Raw genomic sequence first — 13,076 nt, forward strand, 5'->3', positions numbered from 1 at the left:
TCTAAGTTTAATCATATACAGAATTACTCTTTTGGGTTGAGAAGATGCTGAAAGGGATTTAATAGGAATGCTTGTTTGGTGACAGTGCTTTTCAGAGGCAGAATGGTTTGCCCTGCCAAATTTAAGGCCTGTACATTTAATGGAACATACTTTTTGGAGTGACATTACAAACAGTGTTGGGCAGGCAGGAATTGGCGGCAGTGCCTGTAGTGATTAGATTCAACACTGTGGTCTACCACGGCTTAGAGCTCACTGATGCTGCTAAATCAGTCTCTAAGATGTGTTTTAATACCAGAAAGGACCATTAATACAAGTCAGTCCAGCCACCTGTCTGACAGAGGGCACTGAATTTTACTCGGCATCAGGTTCAAAACCATGGCTGAACTCCGGCGTGCCATTTAGAAAGACACCCAGTCTCTGATCCAAAAAAATGCAGAGGGAACTTTGTTAAGAGAGAGGCAGCCTGTGCATTGGAACCACATGTAGTCTTTATCATATGATAATTTATGAAGGAATTGTTACAGACCATTAAATTCAATGGGCAGTGATTTTTAGTGAGATGATAAAAAATTATTGAGGTGGCAAAAATAATACCTGAATTGAGGAATAAGGATAATTAAAAATTTGCTGAATCAGCCAGGAGAAAGAGGGTGATGGCTGTGTAGCATGGTAGATAGGTCATGCATTGCAAGGTCATACCCTTGATACCAGGCTTCAAAACAGTGAATACTTACATATTTTATTTAATCAGAGCAGCCTCAAATTTTGAAACTGAGAGCAAGCCACCCCAAAACCCAGCATTAGCACAGTGCTATTCCCTTGAGAGGGAAGCAGCTGGGGTCCAGTTCCCTCATGCCGATAATAGAGCTGAACCAGTTTCCCCCAGCCTCTTGAGTAAATTATCCTATCCAAGTGGCTGGTTTCTGGGCAAGACGAGTATCACAGCAGCCTCTCTTCTCTATGTCATTTGTTTCCTTGAATTGACAGAAAATGCTTGAAAACTTGTACACCATTTAGAATTTTATGAAATTCATCTGAGAGGAAAACTGAAGGAAAGGAGAGGGAAAGGAAGAGAGTTGTTTTATTATGAATGAAATTAAGTGAATTTGTTTGTATGACCACTCACCAAACAATCATTCACTGAACTCTACTGCTAAACTGCTTGCAATGGTTTTGTCCAATGCATTTTATTTATCTAATATATTTTCAAAAGCTTGGTTTCTAAGGGGAATTAGTGTCAGCAAAACACATTCCGCAAGAAGCCAGCAATCATGCAAGTAAGGCCATCTTCATAGCCTGAGCCTAATCTTATCTACTGGAAAGATAACCAAGGGTTATAGCTTAGGTTTATAAACCTTTATATAGCATTTCAAAATCCAGGATGGTTTTGTTTTTATCACTTAACTCCTCCATTTGCAGGTAGAAACTATTGTTTTCAGCTAGTCTGTATATTGCTTTGCAGATTAGGACATGGGCTACTTGAAGGGTGTCCTTTTCTGTCAGTTGGGTGTCCATTTTGTCTGTTTCTGGGGCATGATTCCTGGGAAGGTCACTCTGTGACTGTGTAACTGTCATGTTCAGAACTTGAGAGTAAAGGCCACTGCTGTCCTTTGGGGTGAGTTCCTTTGGCCAGAGATGGAGTGGTGTGGAAGGATGTACCAATCTGTGTGGATTTACAGAGTTGCAGAGTTTTTACTGATCCCAAGCTTCGGGTTAGAGCGAGACTTCTTCAGTAGAATACGTGAAAGAGGGGAGCCAGCCAAAAATGTGCATAAGATTGAGCAGTAGCGAGTAGTAGGTAACATACTTACACTGATCTGTTCAGCTCCTGGGCCCCCAGAACCAACTTCTCTGCCGGTTAGGATTTTAAGTAGATTTTAAGTGCTTTATGGAGACTGAGTCTAAAACCAAAGTTGTTTTTACTCACAGGAGTAAGGCTTTGCTAAAAATCAGAGCAGATTGTCAGGCAATTCAGGAGCTGTATAAGAACGTTCCACATAACAACATACGCTCCATCCAGGCATTGACAGCTGTGTGCATAGGTGACAAGGGAACACAGTTCAAAATAGCTGGAAGAGGAGTTGAGAATGGTTGAGAATTTGTCTTGGGGAAGACTCACCTAGAAACGTTCCTGTTTAGGTAGTTTTCCTCTAAAAATGAGGAACTTCTTAAAGCTTAGCAACATGTTTAAAAGGGCATAATTAAACCTGTAATATCATAGCAGCAAGTCCCTTATGGAAATCTTTTTATTTCTGTATTAGAACACAGATTCAACTGCTTAATTCCAAATTTATATAGAGAAAGCATTAAGCCACTGCAATTCAAGACTCTTAATGTTGTGTCTTTTGCTAACTTAAAAATAGTGATGGACTGGGTGTCCCTTTCCTAAATTGTGTGGTTTATTTAATTTTTCCATTTAATGGGAGCATTTAGATCAGCATTTTGGAAGTATGTAGAATAGATAAAGAATATTTCTAGCCCTCATCTTTGTGCTTTTCATTAATGCAAGTTCCATCTATCATGAAAAGCACTGAACGTTTTTACTTCTGGATATATGCAAATCAAATAGAAATAAAACCAAAGTTGTACCTATCCATCTGAAGCCGTAGTTTTTTCCTCTATTTTATGTCATTTTGTACTCACTTTTCATGCATGCATACAATAGTTGTGTAAAGAATGCTGATGTGGCATTTGTTGAGAGAATTTATTTGTTAAGGGACAGATTTTCTAGAATTATTTGAAGAACCAAGAAATAATGAAGGTCACCTACTGCGGTTTTCAAAAATTTCTAAGGAAGAAATTGAAATCTGTGAGAATGGGGAGTGAGCCCTTAGGAGGCTTTATAGAGCATTCCAAAAGGTGTGTGTCTGTCCTTGCACATTTGGACCCTCAGCACTACAGCAGAGTGGCCCACCCACCGTATCATTCTTCTGTCTGATCTAAAATATGAACCCAAATACTTTCTTCTTAAATGACTTGTTCAGTTGCTTCATGAGAGGCAAATTCACTGAGTGTCCGTGCTTACATCTCAGAATAAAGTGTCATGTTGCAAATTAAATTTGTATTATGAGGACTCTTCACAAGCAAAAAGACAAATGTCATTTGTTAAATCTTTGTCTTAGAATACAATCAAATGTAGTCAGTGCTGCTATCAGTTAAGTAAAATTTGGTAAAACTACACAAAGTAACAGAAGTTGCTTTCTTCAGGTCAGTGTCTTCCATATTTTGAATAAAACCCTGCAAAGATTGAGACTAGTTCCCAGCAGCTTCCATTCTTCTGTTTAAGTTACCTTTGATCTTGAGGTATAAAACTATTACTGCAGTTTTCCACATTAAAATGCTCAGTCTCCAGAGGGAGCTGCCTGCAGTATCCCACTGGGCTGGGCACAAAGCCTTATGGACAAGGGCTGGCTCTGCCACCCTCATCCTTTGCAGGTAGCACCTCACTGGCACAAACAGCCTTTTTAGCTGCCTTTTATTACTCATAAAGAAAATGTTGCTTACTGAGTTGGGATGACAGAGTTGGGCCCTTGGTGAACAAAGAGTCCAGGATTATCATTCCAAAAAGCCCCCTGAGACCTGTATCAAGAGTTATTAACCACTGATTCAGCGCATAGCATTATTTTGTAGGCTTAAGTGGGATTTCAGTGGTATATTGGGTCTTGTGTCTGCGCAGGGGTAAATTTTGCCCTCTGTTATTTTGTCTTATAAATAGCTGTTACAATTTCTCTTTTACATTATTGCTTAAATCTCTTTCAAAGGTACAATATCTTACTCCACTGCTACCTTTTCTTTTTTCCTTCTAATAAAGAATAAATAAATTTGCAAATCCACATATGACTGAAACAAAAGGCAAATAAGCTCTGCATGGTTTGTATTTGGTGAGGAATACCTCATTTTGATGATTTCAGTCATCATTCATTTGAAAAGCAGAAACTATGATTGTTAAGCCTCATTATTTTCAATGAAGCCTGACAGTTTCAAGGTTAAACAGAAGACAACTACTTTCATCCCAGTGGTATTTCTCTTCAAACATGGGCAGCTCTTCGCTAACTTGTTCTGCTCTGGTGTGCAGTGCCATTGCTTGGTCACAGAGTGGTGCACATCTAAACCCCGTCGTAGGACAATGAGTAAGCAGTGACCTCCAGCTTGTGTTTTCCCAAAAGGAGCCTCAATTACTGAAGTCATTTCACACACACACACACACACACACACACACACCCCGCCTTGTATAACCCACACAATATTCCTTTTTAACTGAACAGTGATTTAAATAAACCATGATCTCAGATTTTACAGGTTTTATGCTGTCTCCCAGAAAAACAATTTTCAGCCCAAACCTTCTGTTTGTCCAAACAGTTTGAAATATTTCTCCAGTGTTTTTATGTCTCTGAAGCACATCAGAGAGGGTGATAGTGTGAAAGAGACCTCCAGGAAGAGTTAAAATGGCTGAGAAAGCTGCCATGGTTCTGAATAAACATGCTATTGAAAGAGGACTAATCTGCCATTGCTTTCTGAAATTGCACATGGACTGACAACTGATGTAACAGGGAAACTTCCCAATAAGAGAGGCTGACGAAACTGTGACCTGTCAGTAACTGAGTTAAAATCCTTAGAACTCAGAAAACATTGATATATCCACGTGAGAAAACTTCCAGGAGCAAATAACTTGTGGAATCCCTGACTTTAAACTTGCATGGGCTGATGGCACTGAGTTATGGCTGTTTGGGCGCTGCCTCCATAAAGACAAAGTGCAGTAGATGTTATTTTACAAAAACGGCTGAAAATTCACTAGTTGGTTAAAGAAAAGTGACTATTGGAAAACTGAAGGGAGAGGAGTACCTAAGCAGCAGTTTTTTACCTGTGCATTCATTCCCTCAGAGTCCCTGTGGAACAGCTAAAACTAGCTGAACTTTCCACATACTTTTCCTGGTGTCTGATGATTACATTTGGGTGGTGAATTCTTAATCTCATTTCAGGAATTAAGTCACCTGGTGAGTACAATGAAAGGTGTAGCTTCATCGTGCTTGGTGGTTCCTGGAAAACAAGAGTGTTTCAATACGTACCAAGCACATTAGTCATGACTTGTGGCAATAAATGCACGTTAACTAGTTTATGTGCACTGAAGTCACTAATGCATTCATGAGATAAAATGCATTTTGCAATTTTGATAAAGCTGTGTTATTTTTATTTCCTATCTGCGTTTCTCATGTTGTATAATATATATTTTTTTAAATAGTCTTTTCAGATAAGCAAAATAGTCAACTTTGTAACAAGGAATACAGCTATTTGAATCTGCAACTCTGTTTATCCATTGTGGAAGCTGTGTGTATAATATTCTGGACATGGCTCTAAAAGTGTTCTGCTACACACAGCGTCTGCTTTTATACAGATAGTTTATTTGTGGGAGACCTTTCATTGAAGGATACCATAAAATACAGACAAATTGAAGAAATAGCTTGAATGCATGATTTCTGGAATGCTGAAGATAAATGTGCGTAGATGCAAAATGATGAACAAATGTAGTCCTTTGCATTTGCCTACATACTTTAACAAAAGAATGATCAAATTAAGCCAGTGAGATTCTGAACATGATTATAGCCTGTGCCTTAAAACTAAGAGGTTTGGGCAGCTCTCTATCCTACTTATTTAGACTATTAATTTTTCTGTATTTATATTGACAAAAGAATCGTGCAGGCCACTTTCAAAATATCATCATCCACGTCCTCAGAAACTTGACTTGTTGAGTATTTTGAAAAAGTTTTTGACATAAAACACATGGGCTTTTAGACATAAATTTATAAACTGGACAGTAAAAGTATCTGTTGGATAATGGGCAAGATACTTTTTAAGGAGAAACAACAGTTAAGTGCTACATTTAACAAGAGCCATGGACAACTCATATTTTTAAAAGTGCAAAAAATAATTGTCCTGCTTACACCACAGTGTATATGTACTACAGAATTGCTGCACAGGATTTTGTGTTAATGCCATACAGGGAGCTCAGATACTACATACACTACAAAGGAAAAGTGAGTTGATATATATCACTGACTGCAGATGGGTTGGGTTGTAGGTTAAAAAGTTTTTCTCAAGTTGTCTGCATTTTCCCTTAATGTCTGTCTTTTACAGTAGTGCTTTGTTTTTGAGCGTGACCACCACCAGGACAGCTTGGTTCAGTGCAAACACTGTCTCTTTCAGCCAGAACATTCCTAACATTAGCTTCCTTTTTTTTTCTCTCCTCTCCCTCTCCCCTGCCCCCTCTCAGGTTGGAAAGGCTGGTGGACGTCCTGAGGAAGAAGGTTGGAGCAGGGACCATTAGGACCGTGATCTGATTGAAAGCTGTAGTCTAAGGAAGCTTTCACATCTGGTGACCAGGCTGCTTCATTCAGCACTGTGTAAACACTGAAGCCTTAACTTAGCAAACAGTTGTTAGAAGTGGGACACTCCAGCGACATTCCAAGCTGAGATAAAATCAAATCATAAATGTTTAACTACTTTGCTGCTGAGTTCTGTGATTTGTTGAAATGTTTTGCTGCAAACATGTATTTGTTTTTAAGCAAATGCATTGTGGCATCGTGTACTGTGAAAAATTATGTAGATGCTTATTTTAACAGTCTGTCCTCTCAGTGTTAGTAGACTATACTCTGCTGCACAGCTTGGTCATTTTTTTAAATACTGCAGGCTTTGGGTTCAAAATGCTGCAAAGCAGTTTCAAAATTTAAATCCCTTATTTTATTTGTGAGACTGTAAATAGTCCAGTATTTGTATGTTAAATATATTAATTGATAAAGTAGGTTGGCATTCAAGAAATATCTCTGGCTGGTATATTGGATATTTTTTCCTCCTTACTCATAGTCCATTGAATTGCAGGTAGTAACTGTGGCTACATCAAAGGGCAGGCAGGATAAATGTATAGCTTTATACAACAGTTGAATAGCTTCTGCTAGTGCATAGCATTTTCAGTGTACATTAAAAAGAAATTTACAGTTAGGTTTCACTGGAAGTACAGCTTAATAAATTGCAACATGAAAGCCTTATGGCATTGTACAGTATCTCAGACAGTGCAGAAAGTCTTGTATTGTTTTTAGTCACTCCTCTGTCCTTTTCCGTGAGGAAAAAGCACTCAGATATTCAGAAAGCACCTTATAAATTAAAAATCCACCTTTTCAGTGTTTGCCTCTTCTTATCGCTTTCCTACAAGATTTTTGTCTGCTTCTTCTAGACCTCAGATTGCTCTGCAGTGCAGGAGTACCATCCAGGCTGGGTTTGAGGCCAAACTGCCAATCCTCAGGTTTTTGTACTCATGAAGTGCCCTAGGACTTAACTCAAAGGCTGAAGCATAGAATCTTACAGGGAGGGGAGAAACTGCGGGCTGAGGAGGAAAATTTGGGGTACCCAGACATTATAGACCTTACAGACACATGAGAGTTGAACTTAGAGTTATGTTTGTGACCCAACCATCTCCCTGTATGAACTGTCAGGTCAGCACTCATATAAACCTGCTCAAGAAAGCAGCTGTAATCTCTTAGCACCCCAAATTCAGTAAAGAATCTCAGCAGCCAGCTGGGCTTTAGTCTCTTCTCAGGACCCGCCAACTAAGGCAAGGTGGATGTAGCTCCTAAGGCTTCCACTTGCCTGCTTTGCTTTGTTTTTAGTGTTGTTACATGGTCTTCGCTCTTAATGCTTGCTTGTACAGATGTTGTGATAGTGCAGTCTATCTGGAGAAAATAAAATTTTAATTTTGAGTGTAGAGAGAGGAATTTTAATGTCTGTTTTTTCTTTCAAACACTTTAACGTTAAACCTTCCTCATGTGCAGACCTAAGCCCCTCTTAGTTTCAGTTGACCATACCTAACACCTTGCAGGGAGATACAGCATCTCTCTGGGCCACATTTACCCAAGTCACTTCTAGACACTTCTGAAGTGCTCCTTTTTGACCTTCGGTCAATCCTAAGCTAGCCAGTGAGTCTGGAGCCACTCCCCCACACCTATTCAGTGGGAAGAAATTGTAATGCTTCCAAACCAGAGGATTGCCACCCCCCAGGTTCCAGCCCCTTCACCCTCTCCCATGTGCTGCTGTTCAGCTCTTTGGGTGACTCAACAGCTCTTTGTCCTGCTGTCCTCACACAGCTTTGTGCACGAAGCAGATGACAAGATCTCCTGAGCTGTCAGTGCTACTGAACCATTTCTGCTGTAAGGAAGTAGTGACGAAGGAATAAAGACAAAAATGTAAGGACTACCATGCTGGGCTAGACCAAAGCCCAAAGACTGCCTTTGGCAATAACAAATAGAAGATGCCTAGGAAAGGATATAAAGTCAGCCTAGCACTAGTGACCACTCTCCCAACTGGTATCCCAGCAATTTGTTAGTTAGAGGCTTTCTAAGCCAGAGGTGGTGTCTTTGTATTTAGCAGCATTTCTTCATGACCTGTTTTTTAATCCATTTAAATTGTTTGTATCTACTTGTTCCTTTCACAAGGTCTTATGCAGTTAATGATGCATTGAGTGAAGAAATACTTCCTTTTCTGTTATGAACCAGCTCTATTCATTTGCTTTCACCTAGTTTTTGTATGAGAGAAATGGTGAGGAACCATTCCCTGTTCATATTGTTTCCATGTCCCATGTGATTTCACGTATTTGGCATAATTTTCCCCCATTTTTCTTTTCCAGAGGGAACCCCTAGTCTCATTTAAAGGAGCTGTCTCATGTTTTCAATTGGCCTTGTCATACTAATCTGGTTTTTTTCCAGCTCTGCAGTTTTTTTACTGAGATGCAACCAGATTTGTGCCTACTGTTCAAGACGTAGACAAAATGTGACTTTAATGGTTGTCATAATGATGTTGTCTGTTTTATTCTCTATGCTATTTGTAACTGGTTTTAGCATTGGATTTCCTTTATGACAGATTATTTATTGGTGTTAATATTTCTGTAGTAAAACAACAACTCTAGATCTCCTTCCTCAGTTGTAATGTTCAGCTCAGAGTTCATTGTAGGTTGTATGACAACAGAACTGTTTTCTGAATAACTTAGCATTTATGGGTGCTGAATGTCACCTGTTGTTTTAGCATTCCCTGGTGACCATGAGTTCTTATTCCATCTCTTTTCACAGCTCCTCTTTAGCACTCACAGTAGCAAAGTATCATCAGCATCTCCATGCTGAATATGGTGATATGAAATATTGCCATCTCCAAATAACCCCCTCCTCAAGGTGATTTCTTAGTCAAGTTAAACATGGCCTCTGGGACAAAGATCCCTGTAGGACAATAAGGTAGCTTTTCCTGTGAAAATGAAACATTTATTCTTACAGATTGTTTTAATCTAACTTTGAACTACTTATTTTTCAGTGTAAAGGTCTTCTCTCTTATTGCTTGGCAGCTTTGATGAGGAAGTTGTTTGCTACTTTGAAAATGCAAGTTTACTAAATCAGGGCTTGTGCTCCATGCATGAATGTGCTAAGTTCCTCCTTCCCCTAGGAGTGTCAAGAGCTCCTCACCTTTCCCCAAGTATTTCTGCATCCAAGTGAATAATCTTGTGAATGCAGGCTTCATACAGCCAGACTGTTTGACCTCCAGCCTCTTGTGTCCATTGGCTTTGTTTGGAAAAGTATGATGGGCCATGCAAAAGCTATCTAGCAGGCTTGATGTCAGATATATCTGATTGCAGGTAATACTTGATTGGGTAAAATTAAGTGATAGTTTTACTTCATAATTTTCCTTTTGGCGCCTTGTACCTAAGGTGAAAAAATAGTTCCTGACTCTGTCTTTTGTCTTGCACCAAGCAGCCTGGAATTCAGTGATAAAATTTAAGTTAGGGTGTTTTGTCATAACTGACAAATGTAGATAAATGTATTTGAATCATAATTAAATCAGATGTGTTGATTTTTAAAATTCAGCTGGAAATGTTTTTATTCTTTGGAAAGGACCTTGAGAAATTTACTGTGTTGAGAGTAGAAAGATTCAAAAACAGTTGGGTTCTCCCTCTTCCTTGCTAACAACCTGGTGTGTGGTCTTCGGCAAATTCCTTAGTGACTGTCATTAAAGGTATGCAGTCCCTGAAGAAGTTCCTGGGCTCCTCCAGGGAGTTTGCAAAAGTATCTATGTGGCTAATGTCAAAACACTTTTGCTTCTTCACCTGCTGAAGTGAGCAGTAAAAGTCACATAGGTCTGGTAATGGAGGCCCAGCCTTTAGTGCCCTCAGCTGAACTTCTGGTCCTGTTGAGCCCAGTCTAACTTTAGCCTTTCAGTGTAATGAGGGCAGGAATTCTGCCCTGGTAGTAGGAACGGGCAATAATGATAACATGGGTTAATGGGCTTATCATGTGGTTTATTCATTGAGAACTAATTGATGCCTGTGCAAAGCTCTGAAATTGAAAGAAGTCTGGTCCTATATGGCAGAAAAATGCAATTGTCACTTCTGTCCTAATAAATGTGAGAAAGATGAGATTGCATCAGATTATGTACTAGGAGTAGCAATTCATTTCCCTCCCGATGAAAGGTGGCTCACCATAGGTGATGCTTATGGTGACAGTTGTAATTACTTGTCAAATTAGGGTCCCTGCTGCCTTGAATACTTGGATACAGAGATACTCAGAAATGTTCTTCCCCTGTAAGATTTTGTGTTTTTCTCTTGGTCATCCTGCAGCACGTTATGCATTGGGAGCGATTTCTGGTATATGCCAGGGTAAAATATGTAAATAGCATCATGTTGGCTCGGGATAAGAGCATTATTAATGCTTTTCAGCACTGTAATTATATTCCTAGTAAGCCTTCCCTAAGCCCTCACTAATTAACAATATTGTGACAAATCAACTTTAACAGAAAAGAACTGTGGACCTTTAGTCTTTTAGTACTATTTTTCATGCAGCCCACAGGCAAAAACTGGTGGTATGGTTTTCTGTACTAGTGTTGGGAAAACTGCTGATATTTGAAAAGTTCAAAGCCAGCTCAGTCTTGTTAGTGGAGTCCTGTTGCTGAAGACTGATTCCCCTTCAAATATATTCACAGCGAAGTAAGATTCATTGGTAAATCATTAATGTTAAGGAATATTACAACTGTTTTTATAAATAAGCTATCATATTGAAATGGTTTAGTGATGTCAGTATGTTGTAATATGCACATTTATTTATTTGTTCATTCCAAATCAGGAACATTTTACAAGATTGACTTTGTATATATTCTTACAAGGTGATAAGAGTTGTAACTTCTTTAATCCATATACACAAATGAATTTAACTAGCTAAATGTCAGGATTTCTCTGTGCCTTTATTTCCTTCAATTAGAATAAGGCTGTTGGTTTTGTTGGGTTTCCTTCTTCTTCTGAAGATTTTCCTCCCATGCAAGAATAAACTGTGAGGCGCATGAAATCACTGACCGGCAGTTTCTCATGCTGCGATCGCAGCATTACATGGGCTGACTCTTATCGCTGTACCATTTCACATCAGGTCTGCAGAACTGGACTTTCTCTGTTTGTTCTTCTCATGCATTGGTAAATAAAATGTATTCACAAGTTCAAAAAGACAAAGTAGTGTTCTCATATTAGGTCGATTATAAGTCAGCTGTTGAGCTTCAGTGTTCTAAACATTTCATTCTTCAGTTTTGTTGGGAGCCCACGTGTTCTGGGAGGCTTTTAAACAAATACTTGAAATGGTTGAAAGATTTACATTGCCAGTGCCTAGCTAAATATGTAGTCTTTAGAAAAGACATGGTTTATTTTGGCACCATCTAACAAACTCAAATATTTTAAACATTTGTTAAGTTTGAGCTTGCACATTTGAACTAAAAGTTTGCATTCCAAAATTGCATCTCAGGTTACCTGTCTCTCTCTCTTTTGTGTTTTATAATCCCTTTATTAAAATAGTCTGCAAAAGAAGTTGGGTTTGGAGTGTGGTTTTTTATTGTTAATTGTAAGATATTGTCATTACCAATCAATTTTAAGGTAACATGTACCTGGTAATTCTGTTCGAAAATGTCAGAAATACAAAGCCAGAAGTGTTTTCAGAATTTAAGGCTTCATGTTGGTAGCCAAGACTTGGTTGTAAAATTAATGGAACACAGTAATAGTGGGACCAAATCCTGCAGCGCTTTACTCTTAGTCCTACTATGTACTGTGAGGAGTAAGTACTAACCTTGCTGGTGAGTGCAGAGCCAGGCAATAAAGAAAATAGACTGAAAAGCTGTACTGAACTGATGAAATAGAACAGCTTGAGGAAAACAAAAAGCAGTCTTTGACCTGGAATTGGTTTTCTTTTCCTTCCCTTGACTGAAAGGAGGAGCAAGGGCAATGTTTACTGTAATTGAAAAAAAAAAGTCCAAAAAAACCACAGCAACCAAAAAAACACCACTACTTTTATTTTCTTTCAAGTTTTAACCTGAAACTTATACTGAAACTTAAAAAGTTGAGAATTTATGAATTGAAATCATCATATTTTGTTTAAAACCTGCAGATCCCCTGTTCACAAGTCCTGAGCGCACCGTTACAGTTGTGTTTGTGCTCTGGCGTGCTGCCCAGGCAGTCGCCAGCTGCAAAGGGTCACACTCCTTTCTGAGAAGCTGTCATCAGGGGGAGTTGGGCATGTTCCCTCCGTGGTGACCTCGGGCCAAAGGTCCATGCAGTGCCACGTTCACAGAAGTTCATCATGGTTTGAACAGGTTCTGAATATGATAGATGCAGATCCATTTTCATATGGCAAAATAGCAATATAACCAATAGTATTGGTTCCCCGTGGCCATGATAAGGCAAGGTTAGGATCACCCTTGCAGAATATTTGACATAAATTTGTGATGATTGATACTCCCACATGAAGATGCACCCTACATTTCACACACTACTGAAAAATATACTGGTTTCCCAAAGAATTCAAAGGATGGAAACTTTCATTTTTTCATGAACTAAGGATTAACAGAACTAATTTCAGAAACAAACTTATAAGAAAAATCAAAACATTAAGATGCAAAAATGAAAAGCTGCCACAAGGCTTTGTTCATGATTATTTGACTCACTGATGTGGTACCCCTATTTCACAGGTTTTATGATCAAAGAGAGAAACTTCTCAAAAATCAGTCTATGAGAAATGAGG

General features: G+C 38.9%; 1 protein-coding gene across 6 annotated transcripts in view; it reads left to right on the forward strand.

The window, feature by feature from the left end:
* The window catches only part of MIPOL1 (mirror-image polydactyly 1), a 189,867-nt gene extending 177,998 nt beyond the window's left edge, over positions 1-11,869 (forward strand). For all 6 annotated transcript variants that reach the window (XM_042047431.1, XM_042047430.1, XM_042047429.1 and 3 more), the window contains one exon: positions 6,269-11,869. In XM_042047431.1, coding sequence (XP_041903365.1) covers positions 6,269-6,335 — 67 coding nt within the window. In that variant the 3' untranslated portion in view covers positions 6,336-11,869. The remainder of the gene's footprint in view (positions 1-6,268) is intronic.
* The last annotated feature ends 1,207 nt before the right edge of the window (positions 11,870-13,076 follow it).

Source organism: Corvus kubaryi, unplaced genomic scaffold, assembly GCF_017639235.1.
Source record: "Corvus kubaryi isolate FWS band 111438036 unplaced genomic scaffold, C.kubaryi_AGA036_p1.0 66, whole genome shotgun sequence".
Lineage (NCBI taxonomy): Eukaryota > Metazoa > Chordata > Aves > Passeriformes > Corvidae > Corvus > Corvus kubaryi.